The following is a 14,942-nucleotide window of genomic DNA, read 5'->3' on the forward strand; positions in this document are numbered from 1 at the left end:
GAGTGCATGACATCATCACTAGAGTGGAGAGCAGCTGGAAAAACTAGAGAAAGAATTCTCTTCAGCTTGATTTGGATCTCACATCTTCTACTCACATAGACAATATGTACATAGAAATGTAGGAAATCTGATATCTTATTTCAGATGTAGGACTTTTGGATGTAGAAGCCCTTGAGCGACAAGCACTCAAGCAACTCCCCCATAAACCACAATGTTAATTTTGAGCCTAGATTTCAGGAGGCGAGCAGATACTACTTGTTTTGTCTCTTGCTCTAGTGCCCTCATTTTTCACTCTACAGAAATAAAAAAGACATCACAGAGTTCAGCATTGTCTCCTGTTAATCAATATATAACAATATATAATATTTTGGCGATAACCATTACACTTTTTAAAAATCGCAGGAGTTTGGGAGGCATTTTCCCATTCATTCTTATGGGGACATTTTCAGCTTTTGCTCTGCTACTGCTCCAGCGTATGTGCAGCCAGAGAAACTGTTCACCTTTTAAGCTCTTTCAGCCCTCTTACTTTTCCACTGTTTACTTTTCAGCCTTTCAAACATTCATCTTTCTGCCTTTTCAGCTCCTTAAAAAATTGGGCATCTAGTTTGTGTAATTATCATGTACACCATGTACAAAATGGTGTAGCTTCGTCTTGCTCTTCGTACGCCATCTTTCTCGAATGCTGAGGCAGTGTTTGTTGTTGCTGGTGACGAAAAGAGATCAGCTGGAGGTGGCTCTATTACCCCTAGTTGAAATGGGTATAACGCCACCTATCGCACTGGGGTATGACATGCTTCATCCAATAATTTGATTTTTTAACCGGCATGTTTACTCAGACAATTGCAGTTGTCCGATTGAGTAGCATAGTCAACCTATGGCTGTAATCTGACTAAGCTCTGCGTGTAAACATACTGATTCAGATTTATGTTAAGCTATCAAAATGTTCAACTTTTTAAGCCTATACAGCCTATTACTTGTCAGCCTTTCAGCCTTTTCAGCTTTTTCAATATTCATCTTTCTGCCTTCTCAGCTTTTTCGTACACTCAGCTATATATTCAGCTAAGTAAACTATTCAGCTATCAAACCATTCACCTTTTTGAGCTCTTTCAGCCCTTTTACTTTTAAGCTTTTCTGCCTTGTCAGCTTTTTAAAATATTCATCTTTCTACTTTAGCTTTTTCCCTACATTCAGCTTTATGAGCAGCAAGAGAAACTGTTCAGCTGTCAACATGTTCAACTTTTAATCTCTTTCAGCCTTTTCAACCTTTTCAGATATTCATCTGTCTGCCCTTTCAGTTCCTTCAAATATTCAGCTTCATGTTCAGCTATCAAAATGCCCATTCAGCCTATTACTTTTCAGCATTTCTGCTTTTTCAGCTTTTTTAAACGTTCAGCTTCATGTGCAGCTAGAGAAGCTGTTCAACTATCAAAATGTTCACCTTTTTAAGCTCTTCCAGCCTATAACTTTTCAGCTTTTTCACATAATCAGCCTCTCAGCCTTTTCAGCTTTTTGAAACATTCGGCTTTATGTTAAGCTATCAAAATGTTCAACTTTTTAGCCCATTTAGCCTATTACTTTTCAGCCGTCCTGCCTTTTCAGCTTTTTCTGCAAATTCTTGACCATTCATTGGTCATTTATGCATTTCCGGCAGTACATTCAGCAGATTTCTGAAATCGCTTCAGCCATCAGCATTCCCACTGTGTTCACACAGGAATTCGCATTTTCAAAGCTCATCTAGTCATTCACACCCCCACATAGAAAATCCATTCAAACTGTGAAACGTTCACAAAGATTAGGACTTTCTCTCCTCAACTTTTTCACAGCATTCATACTTTTTGCACAGTCGCAGTTCAAACACTGGCAACTTTTCAGCCACTTTGAGATGTTTGCATTAGTGTATATGTGGTGGAGTGCTGACAGCCAGAGTGGAGGAGCCAACTGACAGAGTGGGGATGAGCTCAAAAAATACAGAAACCTTGTCTCCAACTTGCCCTCCCTTCCACAGTTTTCACTCCGGCAAAAAAATAACGACATCGGCTTGTAGGTACAGCTCTGGGGGCAATCGGACAAAAATGTCTGGCTCGGTGGGTGTTTAATCGACAGGAACACAGACCAACTGCCGCATTAGGTCCCATTAAATTGAGAGAAAGAAATATATGGAGGCACTTTTCTAAACTGCTCCACAACAGACATTTTTGACCACACACAGAAAAATTTCACAGAGCGCTCATGAGACTCTCATAATTCTACTATGTCATTATTTGAGTGATAGTAGTTACTGTTTTTGAGGGAGAAGCATGATAAAGTGAGGTGAGCCTCAGTTGAAATAACTATTAAATCAACTCTCACAGTCCGTTACCAGGACCAACCTGGTTACCATCACCATGGCAACCGAGATCAACTGGGCCAACACAGACAGATTCATTGATGAGTCAATTTAATACACACACACACACACACACACACACACACACACACACACACACAAATGCAGTCAGATATGCGCATGTAAGCATGCACACGTGACCACACATATACAGCGCATGCATAAGTGCATGTACAAAAACACAAACACACACAGTATATTTCCCAACATTTTAACTATATTTAACTATAATCTTTTCATTCATTCAAGCCAGGAACTTCATTTAAATATATAAATGTTCCCAATCATCGACATATTGAGATTTATTGAATTTCTCCGTCTGATTTCAGAGTATTTGATTCATTATGACTGTAACATCTCTTCATACTCCATCAGCTGCTTTTCAACACAAATTCAAGCAAGTGTTGCAGTTTGGCTCAAAGCTTTATATTCTGTTTTAATGCTTCATTCTCACCCAACTATTACAAAGCTTCATTCTCTTCAGACGAGACTTTGAATATAAATTACAGCCAATTCAGTTTGGCTTTAGTTTTTCAACAAACCCTGCATTATTTCACAGTTTTTAGATATTGTGGGCATTATTCAAAGTTTTCACAGCCAGCAATCTGCATTTGGCTTCAGCTGGTCAACAGGGAGCATTCAAAACCTGTTGACCAGCAATCCAACAAACTTTAAAACTACTGAAGAACTTGCCTTCTCTAGTTTTAAAGTTTGTTGGATTTTTTTTCTACCATTTTCAAAGTCATAGTAATTCATGTGAGTGCTTGTGTTTTTCCTGCAGAGTTAGAGGAGTTGCTGCTGTCACTGAAGCAGGTCCAAGGCTGCCTTTCCGACCAGCAGAGTCAGAATGACATAGAGCTGGTTCTTGCACTACTAAACAAGGTAATATAAAAGGAATTAGATGGACAGATCTTCCAGTCAGTATGTAAGTGTGGTATATTTCAAACTTTCAGATTGAAGGGATTTAAGAAGGTGAGGCAGTGTCATCACTGCTGTCTGAGCTGGAGCATCCATGACAACACCAACCAAAGATTCCCACAGTTGGAATAATGGCTTCACCGTGGGAAGTGGAGGCTGAAGGCTATTATCTATAATAATAATAATAATAATAATAATAATAATAATAATAATAATAATAATAATAATGGTGGAACAAACAAAACAAAGAATACATAGATAAACAAAGAAATGCATACAAGATAAAGAAATTGAAAAGTTGATTGATTTTACTGGGCTGGATCTAGAGCTGATGGGCTTTATTAAAAAGATGGGTTTTTAGGTCTCTTTTAAAAGGGGGGGGGGGCGGGTGGAGAGATTTGTTTGTCAGGAGGAGAATTTTGTAAGTGATGCATGATTTAACTGGGTGCCAGTGAAGGCAGGTGAGAGTGGGGGTGATGTGTTGCCAGGGCTTGGTGCGGGTGAGGACCCAGAGTTCTGCACATACTGGAGCCTGTCCAGGATTTTGGAAGGAAGCCTGGACAGGACTCCATTACAGTAGTCCAGGTGGGAGGTGATGAATGCATGGATGAGGGTCTCAGCCACAGATTCAGGAGGGAGGGCCGGAGTCTGGAGATGTTTTTTAGATGATGAAAAGCTAATTTTGTGATGGATTTTATGTGCGATTGAAAAGAGTGTGGAATCAAGGATGACACCCAGGTTGGGTTCTTCCATGGATGGGGAGCTAGAGCAGCTGTCCACGTACAGGAGAAGATCTCCAACCTTCTCTCCTTGGAGGCCTCAACCATGAGCTCTGTTTTATTGGTGTTTAGTTTGAGCAGATTTGATGTCATCCACAGTGACTGTGGGGGTAGCTGGGTGGATGGTTTGGTGCAGCATAGTAATGGAAACTGAGACCATGTTTGCGAATAATCTCACTAAGGGGGAGCATGTAGATTGTGAAGGGCAGGGGTCCAAGCACAAAGCCTTGAGGCACGCCCTGGTTGACTAGAGCTGGGGTCGAACTGGAGTCTCCAGTGGTGACAAATTGTTTCCTGTTGGTGAAATAGGACTAGAACCAAGAGAGTGCTGTACCAGTGAGTCCAAGGTAGTCAGATAGGCTTGTAGGGAGGATGGTGTGGGAGATTGTGTCAAAGGCTGCTGAGAGGTCCAAGAGGATCAGAATACTGATGTGGCCAGAATCGGCAGCGATGAGGAGGTCGTTTGTGATCTTGATGAGGGCGGTTTCTGTGCAATTGTGTGCCCTGAAGCCAAACTGAAGCGGTTCATAGAGCTCATGGACATGTGCTGCTGGAGTTGGGCGGCAACTGCTCTTTCCAGGATTTTGCTTAGGAAAGGAAGGTTGGAGATCGGCCGGTAGTTATATAAGTCATCTGGGTCCAGACCTGGCTTCTTGAGGATGGGAGTGACTGAAGCTGTTTTGAAGAGGGACGGTACCATGTCAGATTTTAGGGATGAGTTGATAATGTCCACCATGAGGGGTCATAGGGCAAGCAGGTAGGAGTTCACCAGAGTTGTTGGCATGGGATCCAGAGAGCAGGTGGAGGCTTTTGCTTTATGAGACCAACTTAGCAACAGAAATAGAGTCCACAGGAGAGAAGGAGGAGAGGGTCCACTGGGGCAGGCGAACAGTGGGAGGATCAGTTGTCTGTGTCAGAGGTGCATTTGGTAGGGTGGTGGCAGATGCCAGGAATTGCTGGTGGATGGTAGCCACCTTTTCCTGGAAGAAGTCCAGGAACCTGAAGCAGAGGTCAGGGGCACCAAAAAGCTGGGAGAAATGGAGGGGGCTAAGGAGCCAGTTAATGGGGGAGAATAACATTCTGGGGTTATTTTGCTGGTCTCCAATGAGGATTGAGTAGTAGTTTGTTTTGGCCTTGGAGAGAGCTTCTTTATAAGATCTAACGTGGACTTTGTAGGCTTCATGGTGGACGGTGAGGCCAGATCTTTTATAGAGCCTCTCCAGGCAGCGACCAGTAGTCTTATGGGTACAGAGTTCAGTGGTGAACCGGGGGCAGAATGGGTATAGGAGACAGTCCAGGTCCAGGTTCAAGAGTGGCAGGGAAGTCAAGACCCCAGGAGATAGCAGCATTATAGTTGACCACCAGCCCATCCAGTGAGGTGTCGAGGGGATCAGAGGCCAGGTGGGTTTCCAGGATTTTGGTCAGGGCCAGAGTGTTCACTGTCTTGATGTACCTGTATGTGATGTTGTTGTTATGACTTACGCGCTGCTTGGGCACAGGGACAGGAACAGTGAAAATGATGGCATAGTGGTCAAAAACAGCAAGGTCCAAGCACTGTTGATGGGAGGGAGCTGCGCCAGTGGAGCACACTAGATCCCCTTTGACAGGGGTGGGACCTTTAACATGCTGTGTGATGTTGAAGCAGTCCAGAAGTGACATCAATTCAGAGATAAAGGGGCAGCTGGTGGAGTCCACATGGATGTTGAAATCACCAAGCAGGAGTGTAGATGCAGACATGGAGCAGATGGAGGTGAGTACTTCAGACAGCTCAGACAGGAAAGTGGAGGAGGCTTTTGGAGGGCAGTAAATGAGGACAACCTGTAGCTGTGTATGCCCAGCCAGAGAGAAGGCTGCACACTCAAATGAGGCGACATTCAGCACTGGAAGTTGTTTAACCAGGATGTCGGCTATATGTATGACTGCCAGCCCACCACCATAGCCCTTACAGCGGGGCTTCTGGATTACACATAGGGAGTGGCATGATTCAGACTTAAAAAGTCCTGCTGATGCTGCCATGTCTCAGTTAGGCAAAGAAAATCAATTTTCCTGTCTGTGATGATGTCATGGATGAGTAGTGCTTTGTTGTTTAGTGAACGAGGATTCAGCAGCATGTAAGCTGCAGTGTTCGCAGATGCTGATGCAGGGGATGTGGAGGAAACAGCGCTATTCACACAAGTCAAGGGTCTCAGATTGCTCAGTGTGTGCACCGGTGGTTTTGATGACGTTGTGCCGGTGCAATGGAGCGCCTGTCAGTCATCACAGAGGGGATTTCAGCACCACAGTCAGCGCTGCAGGGAATAGCATTGTCCATATAAATTAACTTGCGTCTAGAGGCCCTGTGCATATAGCGGGCGTGACGAAGAAGACCAAGAAATTGAATCTCAGCGATAGAGTTTAGGGTGAAGTTACAGCAAAGGTCCAGGAGCTCCTGCGCTGAGTATTTGAAGACCATGCCAGCAATGGCAGAGTAGCAACCATCTGACATCCCCGCAAGCCCAGGGAAACCACAGCAGCAGAGGAGAGCGATACAGGAGCCAGGCGGGGAATAATCCTGAGGTTGTGGTGGAGAGAGGACCAACGGAGTAATGTTGGATAGCCCACAGAGAATTACGGGTTACGCCAGTTTGGAAGTTAGCGTTGCTAGGCTAACAGTTGATTGGAGGGGCTAACAGCTGATCAGCAGAGAAAGGTGAGTCCAATTGTTCAGGTGTGTAGCCTTCACAGTTTTGTAGCACAGCCAGACAGCTTGTAAAGACAACTTGGCTTTCATTTTTCAGCAGAAAAAGCACTTTCGCTATGGATTGAAAAGCGGCAATATTCACATCAGCGTCCTCTTGCATCCAGGTTGCCATGGAAACATAAAGATGTGAAGCCAATAAAAACAAAGCTGATATTTCAAGTTTTGTTCAGCTTGGATCATATCCACTCCCTATACCTGCTAATACAAACCCCAATTCCAATAAAGTTGGGACGTTGTGTACAATGTAAATAGAACAGAATACAATGATTTGCAAGTCCCTTTCAAGTCATATTCAATTGAATACACTACAAAGACAAGATATTTAATGTTCAAACTGATAACCTTTTTTTGTGTGTTTTTTTTTTTTTCAAATATTCACTCATTTTGAATTTGATGCCTGCAACACATCCCAGACGAGCTGGGACAGCAGCATGTTCATCACGGTGTTACATCACCTTTCCTTTTAACAGCACTTAGTAAGCGCTTGAGAACTGAGGACACTAATTTTTTAAGCTTAGCAGATGGAAATCTTTCCCATTCTTTCTTGATATACGACTTCAGTTGCTTAACAGTCTGGGGCCTCCACTGTCATATTTTACGATTCATAACTCACCACACATTTTCAATGGGAGACAGGTTTGGACTGCAGGCAGGTCTAGGTCCAGTCTAGTACCCGCACTCTTTTACTACGAAGCCACGCTGTTGTAGCACGCGCAGAAAGTGCCTTGGCATTGTCTTGCTGAAATAAGTAGGGACGTCCCTGAAAAAGATGTTGCTTGGATGGCAGCATATGTTGCTCCAAAACCTGTATGTACTTTTCATCTTTTATGGTGCCTTCACAGATGTGCAAGTTACTAATGCCACTGGTATTAACACACCCCCATACCATCACAGATGCTGGCTTTTGAACTTTGCGCTGATAACAATCAGGATGGTCCTTTTCCTCTTTGAACACGACGTCCATGATTTCCAAAAACTATTTGAAATGTAGGATCACCAGACCACAGCACACTTTTCCACTTTGCGTCAGTCCATCTTAGATGAGCTCGGGCCCAGAGAAGCTGGCAACATTTCTGGATGTTGTTGATATAGGGTTTTCATTTTGCATGTTAGAGTTTTAACTTGCACTTGTAGATGTAACGATGAACTGTGTTAACCAACAGTGGTTTTCCGAAGTGTTCCTGAGCCCATGTGGTAATATCCTTGACAGAATGTCGGTTTTTAATGCAGTGCTGCCTGAGGGATCGAAGGTCATAGGCATTCAATGTTGGTTTTCGGCCTTGCTGCTGTGTGCAGAAATTTCTCCAGGTTCTCTGAATCTTTTGATGATATTATGTACTGTAGATGATGAAATTCCTAAATTTTTTCTAATTGTATGTTGAGAAATGTTGTTCTTAAACTGTAAAACTATTTGCTCGTGCAGTTATTTACAAAGTGGTGAACCTTGCCCCATCCTTGCTTGTGAACAACTACGCCTTACTGGGATGCTCCTTTTATACCCAATCATGGCACTCAGCTGTAGCCAATTAACCTGTTCACCTGTGGAATGTTCCAAACAGGTGTTTTTTAAGCATTCCTCTACTTTCCTAGTCTTTTGTTGCCACTGTCCCAGCTATTTTGGAATGTGTTGCAGGCATCAAATTTAAAATGAGTGAATATTTGCAAAAAAACAAAGAAGTTTAACAGTTTGAACATCAAATATTTTATCTTTGTAGTGTATTCAATTTAATTTAAGTTGAAAAGGATTTGCATATCATTGTATTCTGTTCTATTTACATTGTTTTTATTTATGTTTCACACAATGTCCCAACTTCATTGGAATTGGGGTTTGTAATTTGAAAAGGGCTCTGAATTTCTGTCCACAAGCTGGCATTTCTCCACACCCATAAAACATGTTTTTTGAGGCTGCGCTCAATGTTATTATGTAGCAGTACAGAAAAGACTTTTTGGAAGCTCAGAACTTTGAACTTTATTACCTTGCCAATCAACTCAAATACCTCACAAAAATGGCAAATTAGAATCTCTCTGGTTAAAAACTGAACAAACCCTATGCAAAGACATACACATTTATCCGTCAAGCCATCAATACCAATACCACTGTTTTCAGTACATAACCATACCCTCATCTCTGATAGCTTGGTGGAAAGCACTTAGCATTACTAACTTCAAAGGTGCCTCATCATGCAGTGTATATGTCAGCACACCAGACAACAACCAGACAATGCCTTCCAATCACCAAATGGGAACAAGATCTCTCAATCACTACCAACCCTGACTTTGCGACCCAAACCTGCAGCAATAATTCCAACAAATGCAAAAGCACAAATCTACAGCTCATTCAGTATAAATATTTTATAGAATACATTACACGGATTAGAAATTACCAAAAAAAGGATTTAAGGACACAGATAGATGTACACACTGTTCACAGAACACAACCGACACTTACTTACATGTCACCTGGCACTGCTCACCAATCATACACTGTAAAAAATAAATAAATACATAAAAATAAAAAAAGGTTAAAAAAAGAAAAAAGAAAAAACAGTAAAAGCACTGGCATCAAAGTTTCCAAACGGACACCGAAAAATTACAGTAAAAAAACATAACAACAGAACCACCTACAATAACTGTAAAAATACAGGACTAGATTTTACAGTCAAAATTGATGAAAATACAGTATATTATAGTTTATAAATGCTGATTATACTGTATATTAACATACATATCATGTCAAAAAACATTAAAAATCAGATTCTTTTCAGGTTAATCTCTGTAATTTTACAGTTTACAAAAAACTGTAAAACAAAAACAAAAAAAGGTAAAAGCACTGGCAACAAAGTTTCCAAACGGATACTGTAAAATTACAGTAAATAACTGTATCACACAACTACATACAATAACTGTGGAAAAAAAAAACAGGAGTAGATTTTACAGTCAAAATTAATTAAAACGCAGTATATTATAGTTGATTAAATGCCAATAATACTGTAAAATAACATATATCTTTATATATCTTTCAGGTTAATTTCTGTAATTTCACCGTACAACGTATTTATTTTCAAAAACAGCCAAGTCTATCTACAATAATTTCATGTTAAAATACTATTTTTTCCCATGTACAATAACTAAGTTATAACATATAAAACAAACTATGTTCATAAAACTAAAAATAAATGTTTTCAAATGTAGAGAATTAGCAGATTAAAAAACAACCATTGGACAGTGGAAAAACGAGCTAAATACATTGCAAAGACATCAGAAATAGCTACATTTAAGGCCAATCTCTGTAAATTAAGAGAACTTAGTAGTCATTTCATGAAACCGTCTTGTCCATCTACACTGATTTACTGTTTGAATGTAGTTTTACCAAGTAAAAACACAGTAACACAACATATAAAGAAAATATGTACCTTTAATCAAATAGGAATCTCTGTACATTTACAGTATTAGTTCTTTTAGAGAATTGGATGATGGAACACTGTACATCATAATACATTAAGAGGTATATTCAAAGATAATATATGTAAATTTAGGGTATCAAACAGTCATTTTAGTAAACTGAACAAATATTGTTAAAAGGATAGTAAGTCATTACACATCAAAACAGCTAAGGCTGACTGTTTTTTATATGAAAAGGAAAAAAAAAGAAATAGGAATATTTTTATTTTGAACCCTTGGCCCAAATAACATGTTTTCAGTCACGATCCCTAATTGTAAAAACCAGACGGCTCCCTGCTCCGCCCATACAGTAGCACTGGAAAGTCCCCTCTTATTCTACTGCATGGACATAAGCAGCAATCTATGATAAACTTTTTACCATGGAGTAATGAATGTATATATATATATATATATATATATATATATATATATATATATATATATATATAAAATACTTTTCTGCACAGTAAAATTAAATTGCAAAAAAAGAGCACAAATTGGTCCTTTTTAACAGGTTAATTTCTGATTTAAATGGTTCAGTATTTAAAGCTCAACAGGAAACACAAAAATAAATGACATCAGTTATTCTGCTTTTTTAAAAATAGATGAAACAATTAGGCAACCAAACTTAATATGGTAACCGGCAGGCATCTAGAGGTTAGGGTTAGGGTTAGACCCAGAGATTAACACTCAAAACGTTATTTAAACACAAACAAACAAACTAGGGATGCACACAATTAACTGTTAAACCGAACTTTGACCGATTAATACTATTGTTAATTTTTTTAATAAGCTCCTTATGTCTTGGGGGCGTGTTGACACGTGCAGACTTTCATTCTCGTGATGAAACCAAATAAACAACAACAGCACGGATCCGTCACTTAGTCTCAAAACCATACAAAATGATAGCTATCTGCTATCAATAGCTAATGTTATGGCGGCAGTTTATCAAAGGGATGCTAACATTAGCTTCAAAGCTGTCCACTCGAGGTAGGACATATTGAAAATATCATTCACATGTATTATCTGGGACAAACAGTGTTTGGTTGACATGGCCACTGCGACTGTAACCAAGATAAGGCCAGCTGCAGTCTAATACATCCTTGATGATTATGCATCCATGAGGGAATGTCTCCACATTCATGACTCATGGCACGCCCACTACGAACCTGATTGGATAGACACTAATCCCAACCTTTTGTCATTCTACAAACTTGTCAAACATCTGGCCAATTTCTGTTTTTTTCAGCCTGCAGGTTGGTTGTTTTGAGCGGGACGAGGCGAACTGGAAATAGGTGTGAATTTTGAAATTTCAATCTGCCTAGTCTGATTGCAAGAAGTGAAATAAATAATGAGATAAATAATGAAATAAATAAGCAATTAAATAAATTGAAATATATAAAAATATATATTATTATATTGTATACCTTTTTATTTATTTCATTATTTATTTACACACAAACAGTGGGTTCAGAAAGTATTCAGACTTCACTTTTTCACATTTTTTTTCACATATATACAGGATCTCTGGAACTTAAAGTGATAGTTTGTGTTTTTTTAAGTGGGGTCATACAAAGTACATATCTATAGTCGATCTGTTCCCTACCGTAATCACCGATCAGCACAGCCTCAGTTTGAAGAAGTAGAGAGCCGCTCCAGCCCAGATGCTCAGCTTTGTACTGCAGTGAACGGGGTCCAGAGAAAAAGTGAAATAAACCACCTAAAACAAGGCTCACCTTAAAAATCTATAACAGTTCAAGTGTAGGGAAAATTCACACCATTTTACGTTGCCGTCAGACCGGCCTTTCTTTTGGCGCTACATTTTCTCAACCATAGAACCTCCGTATCCCTACCCATTAGCGCAACTGGGCAACAGGCGGTCTGCGAGCGGCAAAAGACAGTGTGAGGCCCAGTTGCTGGACGAAAGTTTACTTTCAATAAAAATGAAACGGTCAGAAACTTGTATGTAAAATTATAGTATAGATGTACAAATACAATAAATTGTCGTTAAAAAAAATATATTAATTATATTACGGTTAATTAACTGTAATTTTAAAAATAAAACCTAAAATTACTGAAAATATCTGTAAACTACTAGCATTTAATTGTTTTATTGGAAATAATACTTCTGGACTGGTTACATGACTGCATCTATTTAATTAAACTATTTTTATGCATATGTTTATTCCTATCTTTAAGAGCATGGTTATAGGTACTTTTATTATTATTGTTATAGTTACTGCTGTGATTGTTGTAGTAGTAGTAATAATAATAATAATAATAATAAACATTTGTAAATAATAATTATTGTTAATAATAGTAATAAACAATATTACTTTGAATAAATAATATTATTATAACGATTATTATTATCATTATTATTAATATTATTATTGTTATTATTATTATTATCTCTGCTCTATGTTGTAGTAGTAGTAATAATAATAATAATAATGATAATAATAATAATAATGATAATAATAATAATAATAATAATGCCAGAGAGGTAAATACATTAACCTCTTAAGCCCTAGGCCTCTGCTCGAAAATGACATGCCCATAATGAATAGAGTATATCTCTGCAGCTACATGGTCTATTTCAGTGGTCCTCAATAGGCAGCCCCCCGGCCGCATCCAGCCCGACGGCCTCCTACTTGTGGCCCCCGAACTGTTATTCCTTCACTATGTGTTTTGGTTGGGTCAGCACGTGTATACTAGGACTTGTCTCCATGCCAACGATACACAGACAGCTGTATCACTCACTGCTGCGAGCGCAATTTTTAACTTTCACGTTAGTTTTTGGAGCAGTTCGCATATTGACATTTTGCCAGCTGTAGAAGCCTAGATTGCACAAAAATGGCATGTTCCAAGTTCACTGCTAAAAGAAAAGTGGACAGTGAAAATTGGCAGTTCAAAGAAGAATGGAATGAAAAATGTGCATTTATTCTCCCTCCAACCAGCACAAGACCCATGTGCTTAAAGGATAACTTTGGTTGATTTCAACATGCAGCTTTATCGCTCAAGCTACCCTTGACTTGACAGTACCAAAAACGCAAACACTTTTGGTGCAACCCTTACAGGGCTCCTTGAATGGAATGGTGAGTTAAGGCAGGAACACACCGGCCCAACCTTTGGACGTCTGAGGCATTAGGAGAGACTCGGACGTCTGAGTCATAGGATTCTCTGATTGGCGGTATCCTAGCGAATAAGCGTGGTATGTGGGAGGGGCGGAATACTATGTGCGCATTGGTTTTCTACGCTCTCCGCTCTGTCTTGTTTTCATGTTTTGGAGTACTGGCATGAGACTAGCTGTTATGTCCATTCAGGACGAATTAATCTGTGTTCATTTGGTAATGCCTCATAGTTTTGATCGAAAGTAAAGAGACTTGCGTATATAAACCTCTAGTCCAGCGTCTTTAACACTAGAGCCAGCCACTTATTAAATCTCACGCAAGCACTGGCTACTGTGGAGCTGGCAGTACGTCGAATCGCTGTGTTTAATGCAACTTTTTTGCCGAACGGGTCAGACAAGAGGCAACACAGTGGTCGGAGAGTGGTCGGATAAGGCAGTTGGACGTCTGGGTGGTGTGTGGGGGCCTTTAGCATTGACAGCTAACAACATGGGGTCAGAAGTTTACACTGTGTTTTAAGCGTCTTAACATGCTCCAAATCTCACCCCAAAAGTTATGCAACATCAGCAGACACTTTACAACACAGCACTGCTAGCGTGTATGACTCAAAATGAATTAAAAAAGTGGTTAAAACAGTGTGCAAGCAGCTACATAATGGTTTGTTTACATCCCTGTCCTCCTGTAGTCCAAACTAGTTGATCCGTCGAGCGTGTGCTTACTCCCTCACTGGCAGAGATGGAAACTTGAATTTTTCAGACAGGAACATATTCCAGCATTTTCGTTTTTTGTTCATAACGTAACTTACATGTCCATGTTACAGCCTGTCATCAGCCATGAGCCTTACAATAGCCTGTTATGCGTCTATTCACTTTGCACTGAGAGCTAGCTTGTCTGCGTACGATCGCTGAAAGTTCTGACCCCATGCTGTTAGCTGTCAAAGCTAACTCTCCGTTCAAGGAGCCCTGTAAGGGTTGCACCAAAAGTGTTCGCGTCTTCAGTACTGGCAAGTCAAGGGTAGCTTGAGCAATAAAGCTGCATGTTGAAATCGACCGAAGTTATCCTTTAATATGCCAGGAGACTATAGCTGCGATGAAGAGTTCCAATTTGAAATGGCATCATGAGACAAAGCATAGGAATTTTGAGGAGACATTTCCTCAAAATTCAGAGGTAAGAACAACAAAAATTAATGCACTGAAAATGTCATATCAAGCTCCAAGCAGTATTCTTGTCAAAGCTATGACACAACAATAAAAAGCAAGTGCTCACTTAGAGTGGTGTGGATTTTGGGTGAGCACAAGAAGCCAAGTTATGGAGACAATGTTTGAAGGCAAACAAAAAGAGGAACAACTATATTTTAATTTATGTCAAAATGGAAATTACATTTCAACATTTCATTTTAGTTTGTATTTTTGTTGTTGTTTTTGACTGATAACGAGATTTTGTTTTGTCTGTCTATCTCTATATGTCTAAATATATGTCTAGTGTGTATATATTTATGTGTGTATATATATATAGATATATATATATATATATATGTATAGTGGGTA

General features: G+C 39.7%; 1 protein-coding gene across 2 annotated transcripts in view; it reads left to right on the forward strand.

The window, feature by feature from the left end:
* The window catches only part of mpp5a (membrane protein, palmitoylated 5a (MAGUK p55 subfamily member 5)), a 65,594-nt gene that overhangs the window by 38,612 nt on the left and 12,040 nt on the right, over positions 1-14,942 (forward strand). For both annotated transcript variants that reach the window (XM_037071071.1, XM_037071072.1), the window contains exon 4: positions 3,168-3,268. In XM_037071071.1, the coding sequence (XP_036926966.1) occupies positions 3,168-3,268 (101 nt within the window). The remainder of the gene's footprint in view (positions 1-3,167; positions 3,269-14,942) is intronic.

The sequence above is a fragment of the Acanthopagrus latus genome, chromosome 16, assembly GCF_904848185.1.
Source record: "Acanthopagrus latus isolate v.2019 chromosome 16, fAcaLat1.1, whole genome shotgun sequence".
NCBI classification, from domain to species: Eukaryota; Metazoa; Chordata; class Actinopteri; order Spariformes; family Sparidae; genus Acanthopagrus; species Acanthopagrus latus.